The sequence below is a fragment of the Myotis nattereri genome (genome assembly GCF_964212035.1).
Source record: "Myotis nattereri genome assembly, chromosome: 1".
Classification (NCBI taxonomy): domain Eukaryota; kingdom Metazoa; phylum Chordata; class Mammalia; order Chiroptera; family Vespertilionidae; genus Myotis; species Myotis nattereri.
The window spans coordinates 112,462,926-112,476,767 of record NC_138075.1 but is presented as its reverse complement, the minus strand read 5'-3'; the positions used below and the strand labels follow the sequence as shown (position 1 = coordinate 112,476,767).

The 13,842-nt window shown below is 43.8% G+C and overlaps 2 protein-coding genes across 10 annotated transcripts in view; one reads left to right on the top strand and one right to left on the bottom strand.

Annotated features, from left to right (window-relative positions):
• The window catches only part of BBS4 (Bardet-Biedl syndrome 4), a 120,407-nt gene extending 108,143 nt beyond the window's left edge, over window positions 1-12,264 (top strand). For 4 of the 8 annotated variants that reach the window (XM_081085016.1, XM_081085020.1, XM_081085021.1 and 1 more), the window contains one exon: window positions 130-569. In XM_081085016.1, coding sequence (XP_080941142.1) covers window positions 130-167 — 38 coding nt within the window. In that variant the 3' untranslated portion in view covers window positions 168-569. Of the gene's footprint in view, window positions 1-129; window positions 1,421-8,291; window positions 9,444-11,278 lie in introns of those variants that run through there. The other 4 variants (XM_081085014.1, XM_081085018.1, XM_081085019.1 and 1 more) reach the window with 4 other exon arrangements.
• Window positions 484-13,842, bottom strand: part of ADPGK (ADP dependent glucokinase) — a 42,346-nt gene continuing 28,987 nt past the window's right edge. The window contains exons 5-7 of one of the 2 annotated variants that reach the window (XM_081085105.1): window positions 10,625-10,821; window positions 9,890-9,988; window positions 484-2,065 (exon numbers count right to left, since the gene is read on the bottom strand). In XM_081085105.1, the coding sequence (XP_080941231.1) occupies window positions 1,511-2,065; window positions 9,890-9,988; window positions 10,625-10,821 (851 nt within the window). In that variant the 3' untranslated portion in view covers window positions 484-1,510. The remainder of the gene's footprint in view (window positions 2,066-9,889; window positions 9,989-10,624; window positions 10,822-13,842) is intronic. The other variant, XM_081085106.1, reaches the window with a different exon arrangement.

The window sequence follows — 13,842 nt, the reverse complement described above, 5'->3', positions numbered from 1 at the left end:
GGAGGCAGAGACTGATGAGGTGGCAGCCAGAGATTTCCTTAAACTACTTGTTTTGAATTTCAAGCTGCATAATTCTCCAGGCTTAAGTTTTCTTGAAGGAGTAACCAAGACTTTTCTTCTTACCCAAAGTAGGGAAGGAGAGGTCACAAATGAAGAACTTGAGCTAGCTTCAAGATTCCAGAAGCTGTTGCTGCGAGCCGGCAGCTGCCATATCGATACTGCTCTTTGAACAAACTGAGAAGATCACCATCCTTTCAAACCGCTGTTTCTTACTGGATTCACTACTTGACACTAGTATCTTCTGTCACTTTAAAACACAGAGGCTCAGTCTCAGGGACTGCCCAACCAGTGATGGGGAAGAGAAGTTAAACATCTCAAGAGCAGAGTAACATAGAACTCACAAGTTAAAGTTGGAATAATTTCTAGTATATCTGGCTCCAGAGTGATAGGTAGAACAAAATCAATTGCAAATAGTCTTAGGACTCCTGAAATGTAATTGTTTTTATTATATTTAAAAGCACACAGACATCTCTTTGATTTATAAAAAAATAAATACATAACATGACATATTTGTTCATGATCCTGGGTTCTTATGAGGTCAAACTCTTAAATGGATGTGATATGTCAATGTAAAACACACATGATCAGTTACACACACAGAAGCATATTCCAGTTGTAAAAGCAGATTCCTTCAAGGACCAGAATAAACAAAGATCAGTCTTCTACTGGAGAAAGTATGTCCAGAGCTGGGCAATAAGGTTGGGCCCAGCATGGTAGTCTTTGACCAGCTGGCCTACAATCTAAGAAGCCAGGGCAAGGGCAGGAAGGCACAGCCCTTCAGCTCGCATGGTCACCCACCCTACAGGTCAGCCAGGCTTCTAAACCAGTGCAGAATGGCCAATTCTCTCCCAGGCTCCACAGGGATCCTGCCTCACTGAGAATGAAGCACAGGAGGGGTGATTTTGTCCTTACTTGAGGCTCTGTCTTAGTGAGGAGACTAAGGTGTGCTCATTAAGAATTTTCATTATAACACTGAATGGAAGTCATGACCCTGCCCATGAACACTGAGCGGAGAGAGGACACGAGAGGCTCACTGTGGGCTTTACTAGACATGATGAATGAGCATGCACTTCTGAGGCGGGGAGGAGGGAGGTGTTTTTTTCCAGCTGGCATGCGCTCCAGCCAGGGTAAAGACGTTTGGCCTGAAATACCTGACAACGCTATGTAAACAGGGTTTGGGAATCATGTTTTTTACCCATATAACACAACATAAACAAACCTAAAAATCCAGTCTCAGTAGATAAATTTGGATTAAAACCTGAAACTTTTTTGCGTAATTGTCAGGTTGGAATGTATCTGATAATTTAATCTGCTATTGTGTTGTTGGCTGTCTTTGAATTAAATCTAGAAACTGTTCTGATACCTCAATCCTATTTTCCAAACCACTTAATTCCTGTTAATTCTTAAATTGGCTAGTTCTCCTTCAGAAAAATTACCCATAACAACTTTCCTAATAGTGAGGGTGTACTTCTGAATAGAAGAGGCCTTCAGCTGAAATGGCATCGCCAAGGCCCACAGTTCGGATAGGATCTTTACAGACCAATACGGGTGTGAAGTGGAAGGACACCCCCTCCCTGTGCCATTCTATCACTGGCTCGTCAGGGTTGAATATGACCCTGGAGCCTGCCTCCGAATGGGAAGTCAGGAACTCATGGGGTGCCCTCAGGGACACTCGGCTGGTGTCTATGGTTTCTGTGGCACAGGCCTGTGTCCCAGCCACACGAGCTCCTGCAGCCACGGCTGCCAACTGGTTGGCCCAGTGTCCATCTACAGTTGCCAGGATGTGGTAGACCAGCGTGTGGAAATGGATCCTGGTGAGGTCTGAGGCTCTGCTTTTACTCTTCCCGTGTTCTTTCAAGATCCAAAAAAGGATGTCACTGACCATGCCCACATCAGGAACACCATTCCAGGAAGAGAGAGAGGAGTGAGGTCCAGCTGCTGACTGGCTAAGAAATAACAGCTCCTGTTCATTCAGCCCAAGGGAAGTCACCGTGTGAAAGACCTGCTAACAAAAACAGAATGACAGTCTCTTTCTGATTCACATCAAAAGGGCATCTTAGGACACAGCCAATGACTAAAGCCAGGGAAGTAAGGCAGGATGACCTCTTCCTTACAGGACTCCTGCTCCTGAAGTCTGTGGTGGGGAAGGGACAGATCACAGGTAACTGTTTTTACTATTACACCTCTGTCTCCACCTTATCATTCCTCGGGATAAACTCGAAAGTTGCAGTAACGCTGTCTTAGAGCCAGTCTTTTGTTATACGCCACTACAAGACAAAGGGCAGAGATGTACGTATTTTGTATTTCTTTTCATGGTGCCTAGCTTTGCATACATAGCAGATCCTCTTACCATTGATGGGACATGACTCCCAGTTCCTCAATGTCAGCAGGCATTATGCCAGTAAAATGGAGAAGGCCCTAGCAACACACAGTCAGGCTCACAGTGGTTTTGTGTATAACCACCAAGGAGCAAGAACAGTTTCATATTAGCGCTAAGCATTTTAGGCAGGTGTTATTACTAAATAGACTATTTCTCATTCTATTTAGTAATAACACTGAAAAAGGGCACCACATAGGAGCCATTGAGCCTGTTTTCTTCTTGTTCTGTGTTTTTAATTGAAAAAATTATTTCTAAATTATAGTTGACATACAATATTAGTTTCAGGTATACAACACAGTGATCAGACTTATATAACTTACTAAGTGATCACCCCAATAAATCTCATACTCATCTGACACCATAGTTATTATAATATTGACTATATTCCTTAGGCTGTACTTTGTATCTCTGTGACTATTCTGTAACTACCAATTTATACTTCTAAATCCCTTCCCCTTTTCACCCATCCCTCAACCCTCCCATCTGGCAACCATCAAAATGTTCTCTGTATCTATGTTTCTGTCCTTCATTTTTATTTTTTTGGATTCCACATATAAGTAAAATCATCCAGCATCTGTCTCTCTCTGACTTATTTCACTTCGCCTAATACTCTCTAGGCCCATCGATGTTGTTGCAGATGGCAAGATTTCATTCTTCATATGGCTGAGTCGTAATCCATTGTACACATACACCACTTCTTTATCCATTCACCTGTTGATGGACACTTAGGTTGTTTCCCATATCTTGACTACTGTAAATAATGCTGAAACAAACATATGGATGAATATGTCTTTCTGATTTAGTATGTTTTGTTTATTTGAATAAATATCCAGAAGTGGAGCTGCTGGGTCCTTGTTTGTTTCTTGTTGTAGCCTTTGTTTTAAAGTCTAGTTTATCTGGCATAACTATTGCTACCCCAGCTGGGTTTTTGTTCCCACTTTCATGAAATATCTTTTTCATCCCTTCACATTTAGTCTGTCTTTTGATCTTAAGTTTCATACAGTTTTTTATCCATTCTAGTCACCATATATCTTTTTGAAAAATCCTCATCTGAGGATGTTTTTTGTTTAACTGATTTTAGAAAGAGGGAGAGAAACATTGATGTGAGAAACATGGCTCAGTTGCCTCTCGTATGCACCCTGACCAGGGATCAAATCTGCAGTCTAGGCAGGTGCTGACCTGGGATCAAACTTGCAACCTTTTGGTGTATGGGAGGACTCTCAAACCAACTGAGCACTGTATGTCGTTTGATTTGAGCATTTAAAGTAATTGTTGATAGATATGATTTATTGCCCTCTTATTAGTCTTACTTTTGATTTTCCTTCTTCTTCTTCTTAAAAACCCTTTAACATTTCATGTAATACTGGTTTGGTGGTAATGAACTCCTTTAGCTTTTTCTTGTCTGGGAAGCTCTTTAGCTGACCTTTGATTCTAAATGATAGCTTTGCTGGTAAAGTAATTGTGGATGTAGGTGCCAGTCCCTTCTGGCCTGCAAAGTTTCTGTTGCAAAATCAGCTGGCAGGGTTATGGGAGCTCTGTTGTAGGTAACTACTTTTCTCTTGCTTCTTTTAAGATTCTTTGTCTTTTTAATTATGGCATTTTAATTTATGTGTCTTGGTGTGGGCCTCTTTGAGTTTGTCTTATTTGGGACTCTGTGCTTCCTGGGCTTGAATGTTTATTTTCTTTACTAAGTAGGGAAGTTTTCTGTCATTATTTCTACAAATAGGTTTTCAACCCTAGCTCTCTCTTCCCCTTCTGATGCAAGTTTTGGTATGTTTGATGCTATCCCAGAGGGACCTTAAACTATCCTCATTTTTAAAAATCCTCATCTGAGGATATGTTTCTATTGATTTTTAAAGAAAGGAAAGGTGTGGGGGGGGTGCGGGGGCTAGAGAGAGAATTGTCAATTTGTTGCCTCCTGTAGGCACCCTAACCTGGAATTGAATCTGCAACCCAGGTATGTGCCCTGACCAGGAATAGAAACTGCAATCTTTTGGTATATGGGATGGTACTCCAACCAACTGAGCCATGTGGCCAGTTTAAAATTCTTTTTTCTGCCCTAACCAGTTTGGCTCAGTGGATAGAGCATCGGCCTGCGGACTCAAGGGTCCCCGGTTCGATTCCGGTCAAGGGCATGTACCTTGGTTGCGAACACATCCCCAGTGGGGAGTGTGCAGAAGGCAGCTGATCGATGTTTCTCTCTCATTGATGTTTCTAACTCTCTATCCCTCTCCCTTCCTCTCTGTAAAAATTCAATAAAATATATTAAAAAAATATTTTTTTCTTTTTGCTTCTATATATTTAGAGTCACTAATTTGATTCTCTGCTTCATCAACTCTACTGTTTATTTCCTGTAAGTTATTCATTTCAGTTTATCATACCTTTCATTTCTGACTGGTTATTTATGGTTCTCATGTCTTTTTTTAATCGAAGTTTTCACTAAGTTCCTTGAGCATCCCTATAACCATTGTTTTGAATTCTGTATCTGGTAGATTGCTTGCCTCTACTTAATTTAGTTCTTCTGGAGATTTCTCCTGTTCTTTCATTTGGGACCTGTTTTTTTGTCTCATTTTGGCTGCTTCCCTCTGTTTGTTTCTATGTATTAGGCAGAGCTGCTCTCTCCCAGACTTGGTCGAGTGGCCTTATGTAGTAGGTGTCCTGTAGGGCCCAGTGGTGCAGCCTCCCTGGTCACCTAGCTGGGTGCTCCAAGTGTACCCCATGTGAGCTGTGTGCACTGTCCTGTTGTAGCCAAGTCTTGATTGCTGTTGGCACATTTCTGGGAGGTATTTATCCTCAGGCTGATTGGCTGCAAGGACTGGCTGCAATTATAGCAGAGGAGCTGCTGTGCAGGAGTCAACCCCATGGAGCAGGTGTCACTTCATTGGGGCTTTGGTGCCTGCTGAGTCTGCCCCTTGTGTGTGCCACTGTGGAGGTGGTTGGGTTGTACTCTAGTGTGGTCTGTAGCTGTCTACCAGGCCCACTGGCTCTGGGGCCTCCTGGGAGGTACAAGGTCAGCCACTGCCTCTATCCTGCCTGGGGCCATCTGGCATGAGCAACAGAGCAGTCTGCAGATGGCTGCTACTTGTGCTGGGCATGGAGGTACCCAGGAGAGTTCAGGCTGTTAACTGAGGTTGGTAGCTGCTAGGCAGGTGTGGGGCCTCTTAGCAAAATGTATGGGGTATGTTTAGGCCAAATCCTGTTTGATAGATTTTAGGAAAGTCCAAAGCATGAGCCAAGAGAGGCTATTTGTATGGAAAACTACTGGAAAAGGCTTGGGTGGACTCGCAAGTTGGGTAGGTTGGGGTCTCAGGAATCACCAGGGCAGAGCTATGAGTTTTAGCCAGGTTGATGGAGACTCAGATATGGTGACCCGCCTGCCAACTCTGTGGAACAATGGCTTCTGTCAGTACTTCTGTCTGAGAGAAGGCTGTTCCTCCAGCCCTTGCTAGACAATTCAGTTTCTCCTTGTATGCCCCTGCTGTGTTTCAAGCTGCCACCCCAGTGTTGGGCTCAAAGTGCTTGGAATGAGTCCAAGTTAAGTTTGTGCATTCATGGGCCCTTTAAGAGGAACACCTGGGACTCTAGCAGACCTCCATCTACTTAGCTGTAATCCCCACTGATCTTTACAGCCAAAAGTTATGGGGACTTCTCTTCCTGGCACTGGAACCCTAGGCTGGGGGTTCTGATGTGGGGCTGGGACCCCTTACTCCTTAGGGGAGATCTCTACAGCCAAGATCTCTCTCCCAGTTATTAACTGCCACATGTGAGTGTGGGACCAGCCTGTTCCAAGCCTCTGCCCTCCTACCAGTCTCAATGTGGCTGTTTCTTTATATTCTTAGTTATAGGACTTCTGTTTAGCTAGATTTCAGGGGTTCTGAATGATGGCTGTTCTGGAATTCTAACTCTGTTGTGGTTGTGGGAGGTTCCAAGTACCAAGTTTACCTACACCATCATCTTGACCAGAACTCTCTGTTGAGCCAGTTTTCTATCTTAAAGGGAACCACTATGTCCACCTCACTATCTTTCTTACTTAGCACTTTCCTCCTTACAGCCAGAGAAATACATACAAGATGACTGTTAGTGCAAGAGAGATCAGCCCCTGTATGTAGGTATGGGTAGAGGGATTTATGTGTGTGTATGTATTTTTATTTATTTAAAAATCAATGACCTGTACCTTTGCTAATGTAATAGCACTTCCATTTACTGCATGTTCTGTTCCAGGCACTGAACTAATGGCTTTATTTCACTCAATTCTTACTGTAACCCTCAAGGGAGGGACAAAGGGAGGGAGGGAGAGAGGAAGGAGGGATTACCTCCATTTTACAGATAAGGGGACTGAGGAGAGATTAAGTAAACAGTTACACAGAAAATGAGATAAAAATGGCTTCCTGTTTAAAAAGTAAACCTATAAAAGAGAAATGCAAATTAAAACTACACTGAAAAACACCAAGAGTGAACCCTAATGTAAACCACATATTTTGTCTGGCAATGATGTGTGAGTGTAGGTCCCACCAACTGTACCAAGTATCTCACTATGGTGCAGTGGGTGGGATACTGGGGGAGACTGGGTGGGTTTGGTAGGGGGTATATGGGAACTCTATATTCTGGCTCAGTTTGCTTGTACCCCTAAAACTTTTCTAAAAAGTAAAGTCTGGGGAGGGGAGCGGGTGAGCTGGGTGGAGGCAAATGGGAGGGAAATATGGGACATCTGTAATAGTATCAATTAAAAAAAATGTAGTCTAAGTTAAAAACACTATTGTGAAATATTTCTCACCTGTAGGATTGGTGACAATGCATGTTTTTATTGTGTTATTTTTAAACAATTTTTTAAAACTAAATTTTATTGCTTTATCAAGAACATTCTTTTTTTATTTATTCATTTTTTATCATTTCAAAGAGGAAGGGAGAGGGAGAGGGAGAGACATCAATGATGAGAGAGAATCATGGATTGGCTGCCTCCTACATACCCCCTGCGGGATTAAGCCCGCAACTGAGCATGAGCCCTGACCAGGAATCAAATCTCGACCTCCTGTTTCATAGGCTGATGCTCAACCACTGAGCCACACCAGCTGTGCATGTTTTTAATCACATTCTGGTAACAAGGATATGAGGAAATAATAAGCACTTGTAAAGAATTCTAGTGGAAGTAAATTGGTGTAATTCTCATGGCAATTTGGCAATATCAAATTTACAGATGCTTTTTCTGCTATCCAGCCAATTTTATTTCTGAGTATTATACATATGTACTTGTTCATGGGCAAAATAAAACCATGTACAAAGTCACTGGTTGCAGGCCTCTATGGAATAGCAAAGGGTAATGCACTACTGAGAAGATTCAGATTCAATAAACTGAGATGCCCACACATTCCTTTTAACCACATGGCTGTGAAAAGACGAGGATATTCTCCAAGTGATGACAGAAAAAAGACCTCCAAAATCTGCTTAGTGAGAAGTATTTGATCTTGCTCCCTAGCGTATGCTATCAGTTTGTCTCAAATTCTTATAAAAAATTTTTTTAAACCCAATAAAACAAATCCACTTAGTGAAAAAGATCAAAGTGGTAGAATGTGTATTTAATTATGCTATTTTTTTATTAAAAGGGCTTAAAAATAAGGACATATTCCCATATTTGCATATACACTGAGTGGCCAAATTATGACAACTTGACGTTCGTAGGCAAATTAGCTATAATTTCACGCTAAAGTTGCTAGAGGGCCAGACCATTATAAATAGGGAAGCAGGTTGTTTATCACGACAGTAGATTATGGCCACCTGACGTTTGTAGGCAAATTAGCCGTACACTGTATTTATGGGACATGGTAGCTGAAGGCCTGTTCGAATACCTTTGCAGTTACCAAGATAAAAACGTCTCCAATTCGCACAGGAACACAAGGATTGGACAGTCGAGCATTGGAAAAAAGTCATGTGGTCCGATGAATCATGTTTCCAGTTGCATCATGCAGATGGCAGGGTGAGAATTTGGCGGAAACAGCATGAAAGCATGCACCCCACATGCATGAGTACAATCCTTCAAGCTGTTGGGGACAGTGTTATGGTTTGGGGCATGTTTTCCTGGCATGATTTGGGCCCTTTAATTCATGTGGAACAACGTCTGAATAGCATAACATACCTAAGTATCATTGCTGATCAAGTTCATCCTATCGTGTTGATGGCATATCCCAATGGAGATGGCTTCTTCCAACAAGACAATGTGCCATGCCACTGTGCTCATACTGTGCAGGAGTGGTTTCAAGAACATGAGGGAGACTTTACCTTGCTTAGGTGGCCCCCACAGTCACCAGATCTCAATCTAATTGAGCATTTGTGGGACGAAGTTAAAAGAGCCATCAGGCAGCAGGTTCCACAACCATCAAACCTCACAGCACTCGACAGTGCTATTCATCAGGCATGGTGTCAGATTCCTCGCATCACCTTTCAACATCTCCTGGAGTCAATCCCAAGAAGAATCGCTGCAGTCTTGAAGGCAAAGGTGGCCCAACAAAGTACTGATGAGGTGGCCATAATAATCTGGCTGTTCAGTATATATATACCACGTTCAAAGGCTGTTAAATCGCGTTGTTGACCCATATCTTCAGAAAAAAATCACTTCTACTGTCGTGGTAAACAACCTGCTTCCCTATTTATCATGGTCTGGCCCTCTAGCAACTTCAGCGTGAAATTATAGCTAATTTGCATACAAACGTCAGGTGGTCATAATAATCTGGCCACTCAGTGAAAGTGAGTGTGTGTGTGTGTGTGTGTGTGTGTGTGTGTGTGTGTGTGTATAGTAACACTGGAGAGATACAGATGAAACTAATGAGAGTACTAACAGTGGGTACAAGTGGTGGGAAAGAGGGAGGGTGACTTTATTGTATAGCTTTTAATATTTTGGGGGTTTTGAAACATATGATTAACCATTATAAAGGTTAAATAAATAAAAGGGTAACTAACTTGCCCAAGTTCATAAAGCTAGTGAATGGCAAAGCTAGCATTCCAACTCATGTTCCCCAAGTCTATATTCTTAAGCATTACCCCCTCAAATTTATCTAATCACTTTAGCCGTCCCAAGGCAGGAGTGAACACGTGATGCCTGGTGGTAAGGGAGTAAAGCTCCTGCTAATCCCTTTCTCTGAGCTTCTTGACATTCCGTTGAAAGCAGCTCGGCTGTAGACCATTCACTCCCAACTTCCCCATTCTAGAAGGAGAATAGCCCATGAACCCATGAGATGCACTGCCATATTTCTAACCTAGAAGGAGATCCTGTTCCAGAACAGTTCTGGTTCCTTATTTAGATCTCCAAGGACCTAAGTCTGAGTGACATGACAGCCATGCCTCAGTGAGCTGGCCCCTGAGCCCAAACAGCTGGTCCTGCTGGACAAAGGCACGTCTTTGCAAGGCCCCATGGGAGTCAGGGCCAGTGAGGGCCCCATGTGCTGCCCACATGGTTACCTGATGCACAATGCTGCTCATGAGCTCCCTATTGGTCATGCTGGCCAGCTCTAGGTGAATTGGAATACCAACGGGGATGTCAGAAATGGAGGTCACAACCTGTAAAAAGAGGACAGCATTGCTATTAGATATAGAAGTCAGACAAAAGGAAGAAAAGATCAGGTCCTAGAGGAGTGTGGATTGTCACTGTCTTCTTTGCATCCTCAGGAAAACTCCAAGCTATGTAGGTTTCCACGGCCTCTGTGGATGAGGGATGCTTTTCCCAACAGGGACACTTAGGCTCTGCAGAGAAGCACTGGATTTACAGACTCAGCACAAAGGACCGCCCTATATGTTCATGCAATCAGCCTACTCCTGGGGACCTAAACTGAGCAGTTGGCTTCAACTGCTATATGAATCTGCAGCAATAGCTGATGGGAAGTGAGATGACACATAACACAAAGGACACAAATTATAAACACTGCAGCTTTCAGCCACATTCAGTTTAGCACAGGATACAGAGGCTCAGGCAGGAAGATGTTCTGACCTGTCCTACTCAAGCTGCTGCCTGTGTCTGAAAGAATACTGTGAGATGCCTCCCTAGAGCAAGAGGAAGGTTCAGAGCCAGCTGCCGTGGTATCTCCTGGGAAGGCCAGACCTGAGGGCAAGGCAGCGTAAGCTGTAGGGGCCAAAGGAAGCAGGGTTCTGAGGAAACACACTGCTGCGATCTGTGACATTCTAGAACAGTGCTATTACCTCCAAGAGTCTCTTTCTCTGGAACTCCTTGCTTTGTCCCTCCATCATGTGCAATCCAGAGAGGACCACCAGGTCTGGCTGAAACTCTTCCAGGCTAGACACAAACACCTCCAGCATACTCATGGCCCCGTTGGAGAGGTCGTGGGAGAAGATCAATCGGTTGGCATGGGGAGCTTTTAACTGGCCCCACTCCTCCCCTAGAAAAGCCCAGTCAACACAATGGGAAGAAAAGGAAGAGGCTTTAAGTCTCCTAGCTGTGGGGAGGGGGGGGGGTGGGGGTGGGTGAGGGGGCTTGCTGGGCCCCCCAGAGCCTTTTCTCAGGGGAGGCTGGCTTCTGGCTGAGTAGAGCCTCGCTACAATGGCCTAAGATAAGCATGGCATTGTATCCAGGAAGACAGTGGTCAGTAATGAAACAAACAAACCAAATACACAGAAACACAGTATGTGTACTATTCACCTTTATCAAAGGGTGGCAATTAGCTCACCCTGAGTCCCAGGAAAGCTCTGCTGTCCATTGAGCTTTTCAAAGACAGGATGCCTGTGTCCTTTCCCAGTTACAGGACAGTAGCATCACTTACAAATACCAGCATACAGTGCATAGCACACATGTCCCTGCACACAGCAATGCTGCCTTTCTCTGTCTCCACCTCACAGCAATGTCCTGAGCACCTTTCACTTAGTTGGGACCTAAGGAGGCTGAAATTCCAAGAGTCAAGCTGACTGCACTCCCTCACCCCTGCTGCCCACCGGTGGTTTCCAGGCACTTGGTCCAGAAGGTAAGAGCATCTGGCTGCTCTTACATCCTCTGAGGGAGCTGCTGTGGAATGACTGCTCAAGACCAAGTTCAAGTACAACTTCCTTCATGAATGACTGTGACTGCTCCAGCCTGAAGTACACTTTCAGTACTTTAAGCATCCACAGAGATTTTCCTTCCCATGGTCTGTGGTAATCATTTTGCTTTGAGTTGTCTCTTCTACTATTTAGAACTAGTAGTCAAACCTAAATCATTTTTCACACATTTGTGCTACGTCTCCCTGTGAACAGATTGCCAGCTCTATAAAGGTAACACATATTTGTCACAGCATTTGTCACAGCCCCTGGCACAGAGTGCCCACTCAGCACCTACTAATCTGATCCCAGTAGAGCAAGCATGTCAAACTTGCGGCCCACAACGAGTATTTTTGCACCCAGCCAGTATAATGGTATGTAAGAAGCGTTTTAATAAAAATTTCGTAACTTGATTTTTACAATACCCTGCTATACATAATTATTAATAATGAACTACAACGTTCGTTAATGTCTGATTACTATAATCGTATTGCATTCATTTCCCTTACACGCCTTACGCACAGGCATTCCATTTCTCTCCACTAATACTAGCAGCGAATATTTTAGCAGCCGATTGGTCTTGTACTTGGTGTGCGCAACAGGAAACATTTTGCTTTTGGAGAACAAGAAAAATAGGTTTATTTGCATTACGCTTATTAATTTGTGCAGTTATTTAGTGTCTGGTAAGTTAATGTTCAAGAAAAAATATTAATTTTTACTAAAATGTTCTATTATTTTATGTTAACAATTACTTATTTATTTCAGTCCTTTGCATTCAGCATGTCTCTATCGAAATACACCTACGATTCTATAAAATTAAAGCTTTTGTTTTTTTGCGGCCCACATAAATTTAAACCTTGTTTACGTGGCCCATGTTAGCCTTTGAGTTTGACATGCTTCCAGTAGAGGGAGGCAGATCCGTCCTGGGGTGGGTCTCCTAGTAGGCGGAGGAGTTTGGATCTGCTCATCTATAGGAGTAGCTCTCAGCACTGGCCATGTATCAGAATTCCCTGGGGAACTAGCTTTAAATGTGCAGGTGGCGAGGCCCCACCACTGAGATCTTGGCATGCAGTTAGGTGGAGAACTACTGATTAAGGCCCCACCACTGCCCAGTCCTGGAGAGGAGTGCTGCACTGTGAGTCCTAAAGCAGGGAAGGGGACAGGGGCCCTCTCCGAGCTCGCCTGGTGAAGCTTCACAATCAGAGGCTTTACCACAGAGTTCACCTTCTTGTCCATAAAGACTTGGCAGAAAATCTTGAAATTAAGTCAGTCGAAGGGCCACCGAGGCTCTGCAACTGCTTAGGGCAATTCTTATATGAGGCCACCCCTGAGTGGGGGCGGGTGAGGAGAAACCCATCACCACCAGCAGGGACACTCTGGGGCAAGGACTTGCTATAATTCAGGTTTACGTGGCTTTCCCTCCACAGGGTTTAAGGGTTTGTCCCATTTATACAAGGGAAGCCCACATACTGAAAACTAGTTGAAAAACTTGGTTTCTATCACATTCTGGATATTCCTTCAGAAAGTTTTCTCCTAAGACAACCCATAGCAGAGGGTTTCTTCATCTTGCGTGATCTGCCAACTGCAGTTAGCAACCTCCTTCCTCCTTTCTACAACAGGCCTCTCCAAACAGAAGCTCTACCTCTCTGTGGAGAGCACCTGTGTGCACGCATGTGTAGGGCTTACTGTAGAGCAAGTGTCAAAGCTGGGAGAATCCTCCTTACTTTAAGTTCAGCTTTCTTTTTTTAAAAAAAATTGATTTTACAGAGAGATGAAGAGAGAGGGGGAGAGAGACATTGGTATGAGAGAGAAGCATCGATCAGTTGCTTCCTGCACACCCCCCGCCCCCCCGACCTGAGGTCGAGCCTACAACCTGGGCATGTGCCCTGACTGGGAATCGACCTGGCAACCTTTCAGTGCACAGGACGACACTCAACCAACTGAGCCACACGGGCCAGGGCAATTAGCTTCTTGAATCCATTCCTCTGAAGAAACATTTAATTGTGGGTCATTTATATAAAAATCTATGAAAGCAGGAAAAAAATGAAAATACCTATTTACTAAACCCCAATGCAATGATTATGCTTGTTAAAAATATATTCCTTTTTTAGCTCCTGGTCATGTCCAAACAAAATACCCAATGGTGGTCCACAGAGTGGAGTGGAGTAGTCTAGCTCTACTTCATTTAAAGAGCAGACACCAGGACGACCTCCCCATGAATCCTTTCCTAACTCTGTCACCCCCAAGAATATCCAATGACTTCCTTCCCTGGGCTACTGCTGCACCCAGTTATAGGAGTTGGCACTTTACTTTGCAATCATTTGTTCAGGAATCTGTCTCCTGCAGTGGATGGTAGCAGAGGGCAGAGCAATGTCTCCTACTATCATCAG